Consider the following 13225-nt stretch of genomic DNA (forward strand, 5'->3'; position numbering starts at 1 on the left):
CAGTCCCCAAATTTAACTCCCACTATCAGTGCAGCTCTAAGGTACAAATTACAGGGCTAGATGAAACCTAAAATCTGAATAGTAATAATAAATGTAAAGACTGCGGAGTCCACATTTGTTAAAGTCGAGCTACGCACCTACACAAAGAAATACTGATTATGGTGTTAGAGAACTAGATTCAAGGAGTAATTTACTTTATTTCAAACTGTGTCCCGAATCCCCATGTTATGGGGTTAGTTGCCACCATACAATGATGGGACTACCAAACACTTTTCTAAAAACTGCATGCAACCAGTTGTAATGGATTTGGTCTAGAGATGCAGCATGCATTTGAACTGTCCAGCCCCAATTACTGTTCCTCCTCTTAGTGCCAAGAATCTTCCAACTTCCAGTCAATGCAGCCTAGGCTAGAATGTGCACACTGTGCATTAACAGAACATCATCCATATTACACCTGCCCCTGTCGGGCTCGAACCTACACCCACGTGTATTTATACAATACTGCCCTCATACCTGCCTGTAAAACAAGGCTATATCATCTAAATACAGGAGTAGGGTGGTCATAGCTGGGGTATGCTGGTAGAACATGGTGGGGGTGCATCGGCTAAGGCAAGCATTTTTGGATATCTTGTAGTCAACACCAGACCTAATGTCTTGGTCACATATCCATCACACCCTTGCCCATCCCACAGCCACATGGGGGGGGGGGCACAGTACCCATCCCATGGCTACATTTCTATAGCCATTGCTGCAGGCTTCCCATAGACATGCTCCTACAATGATTCCCATGACCTCCATTTTATAAGTCTGGAGGATAGAGGGGGGGGTTATTTTCCTCCCAGTCTAAAGAGGAAGCTCTCCACAGTGGCACATCACATGGAGATGCATGCAGTGTTTACGGCCCACAACAGTTCTTATCCCCAGATAGCAAATGGTTAAACCCAACGGAGCAAGTATATTAGGTCATCATTTGAATATAAAACAGCAAACCTTTGAGGAAGCACTTACCATTCACTGCCTAAACTGCAAATGTGGTGGCTTCAGGCCCACGTACCTCAGAGACAAGTTATCACAACACACAAACAATGAAGAAACTAGGAAACATGCCCAATTTACAGCCCATACTGTCACGGCACACACCAAACAAAGCACAATTAATACGCATCCATATCCAGTTACTTATTTTATTTAAAACATCTTCCAATATTTATATTACAGAACAGTAAATCTCAAAACTACTATTTAAATATTGTCATGATATTTTCTTTTATTCACATTGCATAGCAGAAGGATTCTCAGCTCCAGTCGTCTTACGGGGATGTTTTTAGTAACCCCTGAAATACAAAAATTCACTATTATTGCAAGTCAAAAGGTAAACCTTAGGTATGTCAAGTTAATTTGATGTAGAATTGCAAAGAAAACTTGCCAGCACAGTTGCCTAAAGTATTATCGCAAACAGCAGATTTTTGAACACAGAACATTAATAGTAAACATTTGGATTTGACCACCTTATATTTCATACTGTCAGATCCACTATTCTTGGCTTTGTCCAGAATTCTTGCATTAAAAGGTTGAGAGGATCGCAGACCTCAAACTAAGATATTAAAAAAAACCTTAAACTTCTCCATGAATAGTTCGGCTTTGTGAAGGATATATGCTATCTACAGAATCTGGTAAACTACTTTGAAAGGCTTATGGAGTCTGTAAATAGTGCTATATGGTACACATTACATCTTAACCTAGGTGAAAGGCTGTCACGCCATGCTGGCATCATACATACCTAGATTTGGTAAGGTGGATGGCAAACTGGCTGAAATACAAAAATCAAACAGTGAAACTTGCAGGTGCCACATCAGAATGTATAAATGCGCCTCGTGATGTCTCACAGGGTCCCATGCTGGGACCTCTCCATTTTTACCTGGGCTTCTCGCATCTCCAAGCAGAAAGCCAAGACTTCTGCCTAATAAGGTTTGCAGATGACTGCAAACTGGAGATTGTTGGTGACACCCAACCTCTCCAACAAGAACCTTTTCAACCAAACTGTCAGTGCACTAATAAAGGGCTCAAACTAAATGCTAAATTGCAGCATCATCACTTTTGGGAGACACAACCTGTCCCCCTCATCATAAGTTATAGACAATATGTCACGATAACACAAACATTTAGTCAGAAAACTGAGCTTGGGTTGATGACTTCCACTCTTTTGATCATCATGTGACAGTGGTAATCAGAAAATCCTTTTATTTAGTGCAGAAGAAATATTGTCTTGGTCTAAAAAGGTAATCACTCCCTCATCTGATCAGATAATGAGGAGAAGGCCCCCTTCAGGATGCATCTAAGTAAATGGTAGTAAGTGAATCACACTGCACTGATTCACAAGTAACCAAGGAAATTTCACTGAAAACACATTTGGTTGAATCACAATTTACTGATAATTGTAAAGAAGCAGGGATCCATTGCTTATCTTCTCTCTTCTCAACCGTTGTGAAACTATGGAGTTATTACGTTAATTAACAGGGAGGAAAGCAGCACAGCAGGTATAGGGGGGGCTTGCCCCTTGCAAAAAAAAGATTTTATGATAAGTTTGCTCTAATGAATTTTCCTATGGAATGTGCTTGTGCATTAATTCACTATGCATGTTTTTCTCATTTCTCCACTGCTGTGCAAATGTCAGGTTAATATAGTTAAGTAAAGGGTGGGGGCAAGGTGATGTCCCCACATGGGTGGCAAAATAGGTGCAATGAATTTTCATTCAAAATGTAATTCTGAGCAATAACTCAGTCATTTGTGATTTAATCAAAACAACAAACCTTCACTTATAAACTTATCAAGCAATTAGAGAGACCCCACAGGTTTTTAACCAAAAAGGTCACATACCTAAAGACACAGAGTTACTCAGAGAGACTAGCAGTTCTATCCCTTTATTTTGTCTCTTACAGACTTTTGAGTGGAAACGCATCTCACTTGGTGCATTGGATACCTGCTTGTCTGGGACAACTTGTATCTCCGCACATCCAATATCTCTACCAATACTAGGACCAGGGAGTTAAATCTTCATCAACAGATGAATAAGACAGGAAGAAGGGACAAGTTTATAACTCAACACCTCTCAAAACCTCTGGAATACATTTCTCCCTACATGTTAAGCAGCGTGACTCACTATCTCCCTTTGAACATACCCTAGGGGACTATAGGGATAGTCACAAATTTACTCTGACATTGACTGGTATGGCCCTTTTGGAGAAAGGAGGTGCAGCTTGAGGGAGGGTACTGGCATGGTATAAATGGTCATAAAACTAAATGGCTTTGGAATATCTCTGAATCTATGATATTATGGTTCTAACTCATGTATTGTAAGCAACTGCTAGTATTTGTCTGACAGAGCTAAACCCTTTCACTTTTAATGATAAACAGCTTATTTTAAGAGTAGAACAGTGAATGGTAATCTTGGATGTGCTAGTTTCCTTTTAGCTGTGTGCAACGGACTCCCTTGGAACAATAGAAGTGTGGTTGTAGCACCTAAAAGTGTAGTACCCTTCCCTGGAAATTCTGTGCATGTGAATGCAACAGCTTATTCAAATTACACTTCCTGTTAGAATAAACATACATCATTGCAGCAGTGATCTCAGAGCAAGGTAGAGGAGGTGCAAGAAGCCAGGACCTCTTAATTCTATTCATTGTACAGTCTATTTGGGGGGGGGGGGGGTCAGTGTCGTGAGCTATATCCAAAGTTAATACTCCATGTTGCACTAGACATTCAAACTCAAAACTTTACTCGCTTGCTAATTGACACACGGACATACGACTACCAGGAGAGTTCGACTGGGTAGGTGTCTATTTTCAGCAAATATTACAAAATCGTGTTAAGCAGAATACTTTTACCATCTTAAAAATAATATAAAACATCTACAGTTTAAGTAATTTTACCAAATTAAACAGTGTTAGCACTGGTTGAAATGGATACAACTTATCTAACAATGATTTAGTATTTAGAGAAAGTAAATGTTAATTAGATAACACAAACAGGAATTGCAATATGAAATGAGAAAAAACATGGCTATGGCATAGAGTCGGGGGGGGGGGGGAGTTGAAGTAAGGAAGTGAGTGAAACAGGAGGAGTTAAGGACATAGAAGGTATGAAGAGGTACTTGTTCACATTTAGGGATATAGTTTGTCCTGGGATTAAGCAAGAACAGAGCCAGATTTTGGCTAGTAGTCTTTCAGAATGGTTTTGAAGGACTGGAGGGAGGGTACTGACCTGATGGATATAGGTAAGGCATGCTGGGTCTTGGTAACATGATATAAGAGCACAGCATGCACAGCAGATGTGAGGTTTGTGGACAGAGAGGTTTTTGGTCTTTGAATCACAATGGCCAAGTGGGAACATAGTCATGTAGAATGGTGTTTAATGCTGGATACTTTTATATAGTAATACACTGTGTAGATGTTACATGAGGTAGTTCTAATCAGTTTAGGCTTTGTAGTGCTATACAGTGGTGGATTCTGAAAGGAGCATTTGCTGCAAATTTAGCCACTTTACAATAGCATTGATGCCATGAGGCTAGTAAGGATGAGTGTGCCATAAATTTTGAGGGGAGGAGCTAAGCAGTGGCAAGTGTAGTTTTAGATGCATTGGTGAAAAAGTTTTTGGCTATGTACAGCATCCCTAGGTTTTAATGATTTTTTAATGCAACTTTGTATATGCCAGTCAAACTTATCATCATAATAACTTGCCATAAGTGACTTCAGTGGTTGTATTGTTAAGAGAGAGGACCATCTTTTTTCATGGGATTGTAGTTTTTGTTGGGGGGGGGGGGGTTACAAAGCCATGTTTTGGAGGCTATTAAAACTTCCAGTGTAATTTTTTTTTTTTTTAGATGTGCCAAGTTATCTGATGTACACAGGAGTATGGAGTCATATGCATATTGTATTAGGGAGACCTGTTGTGCGGAGGGTGCTGGTTAGAATGTTAGAGAGGAGGGGATCAAGGATCAAAACTTGTGGTACACCGGTGGTGATAGAGGTATGGAGAGAAGGTGGAGTGCCATTTTGCTGACTGGACAAGTAGCTTTTGAACAAAAGGGTAGGGTGGGATAGACCTAGTGAAGACATTTGTCACAAACACCTACTTCAAACTGTGATGAAGGCTTTAGAGAAGTCTAGAAATAAGGTGGAGACTAGTTTGCCATTTTCTCTAGCTTTATTGATAGTATCTATAAAAGGTTACTAGTGCAGTGAAATTACTATGGCAGGGACAGAACCCATGTTGTGAGGAACAGGAGTTCTTCCTATGACATGGACAGATCCTATGTTGTGGGGAAGATGGGAGTTTTTGCTTTGAGATAGTTTAGCAATTGTTTTTGAGTACATTTAAGTATTTTGGAAGGGGTAAGACTGCTATAGGTTTAAATTTAGTGATGCATACTGAATTTCCTGCTTTGTGTAGGGAAATAAAAGATTCCAGGACTGACCTATTTCTATGGATTGAGACAGGAAGGTTATCAGCTGAGGTAGAACACAGTTGAAGTTTCAGGGTAGTTTTATATAGGATGTGGGCACATGTTTGGAAGAGGAAAGGGAGAGTCACGACATGTAAGCTGTTGGGCAGGGTTGGGATTAGATGTTGGGGAATCCTTGGTTAGGATTGCTATACCAGCTATGAAGTGAGAGTTGAATTCTATGGCAGTTTTGAGTAGGGAATTATTTGGAGGGGGGTTAAGGCTGAACATTTGGCAAGGATGCAACATTTATTTAATGGCTGACCAGAATTTTTTAGGGTTGTGTTTCTTTTCCCACCTTCAGGTCAATTATGAGAGAGAGCAAATCAATTTATAGTCAGTACAGAACTAACAATAATGCCCGAAGGAGAAGAGTTTTTTTTATTTACTGAATGCAGAAACCAGGTATCTAGGGGAGCCTAAATAACTGGTATATAAAGTGTAATCCAATGAGGCAAGAGAAAGGACAGGGACTACCTTTACTAGGTTGTCCTCAGGAGTGCAGGGACTACTTCTTTGGGGGGGTATCAGAACCACTTTCCAGCACAGGAGAGGCATGTATTTGACTAGATAGGGTTAATTAACAGCAGGCTCTTAATGTTAAACTTGCTTACTTTTTAAAATGACAATATTCTGAGTGAAAACATTTTGAGACTTGGGCCTTTTGGCAGGGCCCATGCGCCATCAGGGCCAAGTATGGACGTAGTGGCCTTAGGCTTTTATTTCTACCATCTCGTCTTGGTGTTAGCATCATGCAAATTATGAGGAATTTGTGTGTTTTGAATTGTTAACAGCGACTAATGAAGTTTTTGAGATGACTGCTATTAGCACCATGACAGGAGGGGACAACATAAACTGTACAAATCCAATAATCAATCATCCAACAATTGCAATGTAACAGAAGAGGTGAGACCATTTTACGAATTCAAGGATGGTAGTCCTGGATCCTTTGCACCGCCATCCCTACCCCTCACAGATAGCTGGCAATGGATAGGATTTAAAACCCATACCTTGGTGCCATCATGATTCAATTGGTACCACGGGTTTGGATCGTGAGACCATGCACCTGGTAGCCCCAACACAAGATCCCCCAAGATCTCTTATTGTCCCTTAAGGTCATATTATCAAAACATAGATGGGTTTGTTCCTTCGGTCCACACCAAAGTATCCAATGTCAGTTACTTTCAGAGGAGAGCTACAAACAAAGCTGATATACAGTAAACACATAATAGGACCTTAATGCATGACCATCTAATAGTGTCATACATTTCAGATACCCTGGACAGATGCTACTGAATACAGCTAGTACGGGCACCAATGATGGGAAGTGAGGGATCACCTAAATGTGCAGGAAATGCTTGAACAAAGCACCCACAGGAACTTGACAGATGTTATGCCACTCCACAATCACGCTTCGATGCTTCTTTATTCAGAAAAGCAACCTGGCTTTGCACAGCTGAATTTCACACATTTCCCCGTCATTCTCCTAAATCAGTCGCTTTCTCATTTCTTGCACCGATCCACTATTAAGCACCTCTTTGTACATCTCCTCTCTTAGAACTACTCTGCCTCTCCAATTGCAGTCGCTAATCTGGTGGAACTGTGAGACACTCCACTTACACTCTCCACATCAGTTACACCATGTTACTCTACATATCCCACTGTTCATCTCAAGGGTCACTGTTTCTCTGGGTCACGAGTCAATTTATTACTTAATGAAGGATCTCAGCAGCCATAAACATCTATATGGCTGTTTATTCTGCCCTCCAAAATGTACCTTCAACAAAGATGCCCAAGATTCCATTGGGTATTCTTAATTTAAATGGACTTTTTCCTTCATTTTTAACTAGATAAGCAGCAATGAAGTCGCACATCTCAACTGTCCAGATTTTCACAGAATGTCCAGATTAGAACATCTGTGGTTTTCTAGCAACTCACTGAGGATTGAAGTCACTAAATAATGGCATACATCTAACTTTGACTTCATATCCTTCAGAAAATGCATGCCAACGCAAATCCTGCTATTCTAGCAACTTTTTAAGTTTATAAGAGTGATATTTTACATTTTTCCCTAGGCTTGGGCCTTCAACCCCCCCCCATTATTTTAGACTTTCTCCAGATTCCTTATGCTAAGGGGATGAGAGGTATGACTGGACCCATGTAGCTTTTTTCCAAGTGTGATATAGGAAAAACTGCTTGGTTAAATAACTGTCAGTTCAGAAGTGGAGTTCAAGGAAACTAGCTGATAATGAAGCTTACTGGGGACTTTTAAATTTTCTCTGTACCCTAAAAATAATATAATAGCAGCATAGCTCAACAGCTGTTGCATCATTTGGACAGGTACAGCGATTGTTGGAACTAATTTCTAGGCAACCTTAAACATGCAATTGATTTGACAGTGGCAAAGCTCCTCTGTATTTTTTTATTTGCAAGGGGGAGCTAGCAATCACCTCACTTAACCACCCATATTCCATGTTTATAAAGTACTAGGGGTAAGGAGTTAAGGGGGCACCATCTAGATGCACTGAAAAAAAAAATTCCACATACACTTAAGTGGTTACTGAGAAACAGATAACGGTCATCATGATTATGGTGGTGGTGCTGTGGTAGCGTTGTCGCCTCACAGTAAGACACTGTCCGGTTCGACTCTCAGCTAGAGCATCTTCTGCATGGAGATATACGTGAATGGGCATACCTTCGTTGAAGGTTGTGTGTCAGGGCTGGTAACTCTGCACGTAAAAATCAACTACCAATCATTAGCGGACCGGAGTTCCGCTGTGGCGACCCCTAATCGGGAAAAGCCGAAAGATGCAACAACTTACAATAGGTCTAATGTTCTCCATCACTGGGAATCAATCTTTGGGCTACAGAAAAGTATAGCTGTTGCAAGATACTCAAGATTCACTATTACACTTACTGCTCCTTCACAGTTTTGGTTCATCTAAATTGTGCCTTTCTTCTCTTGTTCAGGATTTCTATAACTAGTGGAAATCTCTCCTAGGAAGCAACGCCAGAGTTGTGCTTACTAGGCAGTGAGAGGATGGTGGAAGGGTTTCTTATACAGCCATGAAAGTTCACATTCTCTCTGGTTCTTAGAGGAAAAATTTCACACTAAGATACATGACCAAAAGGATTTGCTCTATATTAATTATAGATGCAGCTAAGACTGTGAAATCCATGAAATACTTAACTGTGGGTAGAGTAAAATTCACACTATATCCGTCAGCTAGGACGTTAACCACTTCCACTGGGTTTAAGTCGTCATTACTGTGGACAAGCTCCAAGCACTGCTCTGTGATATTACCTTAATTCCCAACAGTTAAAAGATTGTTTTTTTTTTTTGTTTCAGTGCCTATTTTAAAGGTCATATTAAACTCGGAGCTTTCTATATGTCCTCGGTGGTGCAGCAGTTAGCTTTGTTGCATCACAGCAAGAGGTTCTCTGGTTTGATTCTTGCCCGGAGTGCTTGTCTCCCATGTGGTTGAGTGAATCTTTAAAGACATGCAGGTAGGTGCACGTGAGTGTACCCTTCTGTGAAGGCTAGGCTGGCAACTGACACCATAAAAACTCCACTGCCAATCAATCTGCAGATTGGTGATCCGCTGTGGCGACCCCCAACAGGGAAGAGCCAAAAAGACATTGCTTTTAAGCTCTGAGCTTTCTAATGGTATCCCTTAAACTCTCTACTGGTTTCTTGGCTGTACCCTTAAGAAGGGTAGAATGGACTCCCTGAAGCATTAGCAAATTAAAAAATGTCTCTTTTTTTTTTTTTTTTTTTTTTTTACAGGTATAGATGTCTATTCAGTGAGGTACATTAGAGGATTACATTGGAATTGATTTAGGTCACCAAGTAACTGAAGGTGGCTTGCTTTTGAGAAATCCCCAAATGAAGGGGCCATTTGGTTGTGCCCACACATCCATATTTATCTTCAGTGCTCTTGACTGGAAATATCCACTCTCAGCTTGAGGACACCCACTATAAACAACTTCTCTTCCACTCCCCTACCTTCAATTCCCACCCACCCAAAGTCTACATTTAATTCCCACCCACCCAAAGTCTACATTTAAATAGCCTAAACCATACCTTCTCCTCTAACGACCAATCATATCCATGCAAATGCTTAACATGCCTGCACATCAACTTTTTCTCAGAACACAACTACACAATACACCCTTGCAATCTATTCAACCAAAATTTACTACTCCTATCTTCACCTATAAATATACTCTTGCGGACCTTTCTCCTAATTCTTCTGCTCATTCTAGCACTACTCAACTATTACCATTTCACTACTCAACTAAACATATCAGAACATTGTCTTCATTCAGTTTGCAGTGAATGCCTAGCAGCAAACATAGTTTACATTTAGTTCATAAAAAATCAAAACCTTACTGGATGTCTTCTTGCTTTCAGATGGGGTTTAATAGGAAAACTATCATTCAGACCACTGCCTTCAGTTGCTTGTGACTTAATAATCCATTTCTTTTGTCCCCTTGCCTCATAGTGACTTTTTATTCACTACCATGAACTTAAAGCAGTGTGATTCATTAGGGTCTCTAACATGCTTAGCTAAAGCATTATTTGGTGTTCCAATCCCAATATTGTAAACATGTTCATATATTCTGCTACGCAGATCTCAGTTTTCTCTACATAAAATTTATTGCATATTTGGCAGCTTGCAAGGTACACTGACTGGTGCCACAATCTGTTGTTCGCTTAAAGAAATCATAATTATTATGGATTGGATTGAAAACAATATTCTGATGTGTTTTGTGATAGGCTAGTTTTTTGGTGCCAAGTTTGAATGAATTGAGTTGGATTGGTGCCTTTTTAATGAGCCAAGTATAAAATAAATGTTTTAGAGCTGCTAAATAGGTCTGACGAAGCAAGGAGAGTTGCGAACGTGCTTACCTTTATTAGTTTTATAAAAAGTAAAGACGTACATTTTAACCACTTTTATTGTCGTTTCAGTTACTGAATAGTATGTTTAGTCATGCATTGACTCAGTTTGCTGTTGGACTGCTTACATACAAGTTAAGGAGCGGAGCATTTACTGCATTGGCTGTAGCAGTTGGTTTTGTGATTTAATACTTCTATTCTTCACTGCAGGCCTGCAGTATATTTCATCACCCTCATAAGAGGGAGAACTGAATTCTCAGTATCAAAAAAAGTAACAAAACCCCCTCCCAAACACGGCTTTAAATCATTGCATATAGAAATAACTTTATTAAAACAGAAGGCAAGCGCTTTTGCAGAGTAACCTCTGCTTCATCAGAACATGACAGTACACAAAGTCTAGGTACTACTTAAAATAAAAACTCACAGAAAGTTCAGCAATGATGTGATAACATTAATAAAAAAAAGCCCTCCCAGTCAATTAAAGCAGCCTACCATTTGTTAAAGCCATAGCAATGAAAACAATATTCAAATCATCAAATATAAAGACTTGTTAAACTTATTCCAATCACAGTAAAAAAAACAAATATCGAGCAGTCTTTATATGTTGCTTCAAACCTGACCACAAACATAAAGGCATTAAATGTAGAAGCAGAAAGAATAAAAGGGGACTTGCTTGAATGTACAGGTGTAACAAAAATAAGAAAAAGTACAGTTTTGTACCTACCATAAATGTAGATGTTCGAGGATTCCATTGCTGCAGTCCTTACTATTGGGTATAGTCCGCATCCAGTCGGCCCGAATACCAGAGTATAAGGCTGACGTCGGTCAGGGCGCATTAGACTGACGTCAGTACGTCAGGGTACTAATGCGCATGACCGGCGTCATATCCTCAGTCTTTTCTTGCCCCAGATGTCAGAAGACCCGAAAAAGACAAGGCCCAAAATACCTGCACCAAAACATGAACAATATATACAAAAATATAAGCAGGTAAATCACCTACACAACCACCCCTAAACACAGAGGGGAAGGAGGGAGGGTAAATTGGACTGCAGCAATGGAATCCTCGAACATCTACATTTATGGTAGGTACAAAACTGTACTATGTTCTTCGTCTTCCATTGCTGCAGTCCTTACTATTGGGTAGAATCCCAAAGCAGAGGTAAGGGAGGCTGGCAAATCATAAAGAAGCAGGAGCTGACAACATGCCTTGCAAAACAGCTGTGGCAAAACCAGCCCTAGACTTAGAGTAGATAGGAAGGTGATAATGCTTAGAGAAAGTATGCACTGAACTCCAAGTAGCTGCTTCCAAAATATCCTTAGTTGCCAACCCCCGTAGAAATGCTGTTGAAGTGGCAGTAGCCCTAGTGGAATGAGGCCTAATCCCAGCTGGAACCTCCTTGCCATGATGGGAATAACAAAATGCAATGCAAAAGCCAGTCCACCTAGAAATAGTTTGTTTTGACACAGGCTTGCCCTGCGAACTCAAAGCAAAAGAAACAAACAACTGCTGAGACTGCCTAAAATCCTTAGTTCTGCTTAAGTAATAACGCAATTGCCTGTGTACATCTAAAGTATGCAAAATCTTTTCCCCTTTATTTTGGGGGTCTGCATAAAAGGTAGGCAAATGAATAGTTTGGTTTAAAGCCACACTAGAAACCACCTTAGGCATAAAGGAAGGATTAGTACGTAATGATACCCTATCCTTATGGAAAATCAAAATGGCTCTACTGCCATAAGGGCCTGCAACTCAGACACCCTTCTTGCAGAAGTAATAGCCAACAAAAAAGCAGTCTTCCATGACAAATATTTCAATTCAGCAGTAGCCGCAGGCTCAAAAGGTTGTAGAGTAAGTTTTTCCAACACAAAATTGAGATCCCAAGCAGGAGTAGGAGCTCTACGTGGGGTCTTATATTCTTAGCCCCTCTAAGAAACTGCTTGAACAAAGGATGCGAAAACAATGGTGGGTCACAATCATAGTGAGCTGAGATTGCTGCAGCATGAATCTTGATGGAAGAGAAGGACAGACCCTTGTCCAGTAACTCAGTAAGATATTGAAGAGCCATACTCAAATTAGGCTCAGAAATCTCCAAATTCTTTGCTTTACTCCAAAATAAAAATCTCTTCCATTTTGCTGTGTACACTTTCCTTGTACTAGGTCTTCTAGCTTCCATAATCACATTTAAAACTTGTTGAGGAAGTTGAGACCTGCTGTGTTTCAACACAGAATATGCCAGGCTGTCAGAGGAAGAGAGTGAAGCTTGACATTGAGCAGATGACCGTCCTGCTGGGATAACAGATGTGGAATCAAAGGTTAAGGCCATGGAGGCTTCTTTACCAGACTCCGTAGTAGAGGGTACCAGTGTTGCGAGGCCAATCTGGAGCTATCAAAATCATCCTTGGCCTGTTCTGTCTGACCTTTAACAGTACCTTTGGAAGAAGAGGCAGAGGTGGAAAGGCATACAGATGAAGGTTTGTCCAACTGAAAGACAGAGCATCCACTTTCCAAGCTGTGTGATGAAACCCCTTTGTGCAAAACTGTGGCAGCTGGTGGTTTAGTGGAGAAGCGAACAGATCTATGTCTGGAGTTCCCCATGACACTGTCAATTTCTGAAATACATGAAGATCCAGTTTCCACTTGTGGGGATCCATGATTTGTCTGCTTAACACATCTGCTAAGGAGTTCAGTGCTCCTGGCAGAAACCTTGCCTGAAGAGGTAGGTGCAAGCGTAGCGCAGTCTCCCATAAAATCATTGCATGCCTGCATAGAGGATAAGAATGTGTTCCCCTTGTTTGTTGAAGTACCACATGACAGTTGTGTTGTCTGTTA

The 13225-nt window shown here is 40.5% G+C and overlaps 1 protein-coding gene across 1 annotated transcript in view; it reads right to left on the reverse strand.

Moving 5' to 3' along the window:
• Nucleotides 1-1170: 1170 nt before the first annotated feature.
• The window catches only part of LOC122807972, a 157328-nt gene continuing 145273 nt past the window's right edge, over nucleotides 1171-13225 (reverse strand). Inside the window, exon 12 of the mRNA XM_044078999.1 lies at nucleotides 1171-1334. Coding sequence (XP_043934934.1) covers nucleotides 1325-1334 — 10 coding nt within the window. The 3' untranslated portion in view covers nucleotides 1171-1324. The remainder of the gene's footprint in view (nucleotides 1335-13225) is intronic.

The sequence above is a fragment of the Protopterus annectens genome, chromosome 8.part0, assembly GCF_019279795.1.
Source record: "Protopterus annectens isolate FY-2018-M chromosome 8.part0, PAN1.0, whole genome shotgun sequence".
NCBI lineage: Eukaryota > Metazoa > Chordata > Ceratodontiformes > Protopteridae > Protopterus > Protopterus annectens.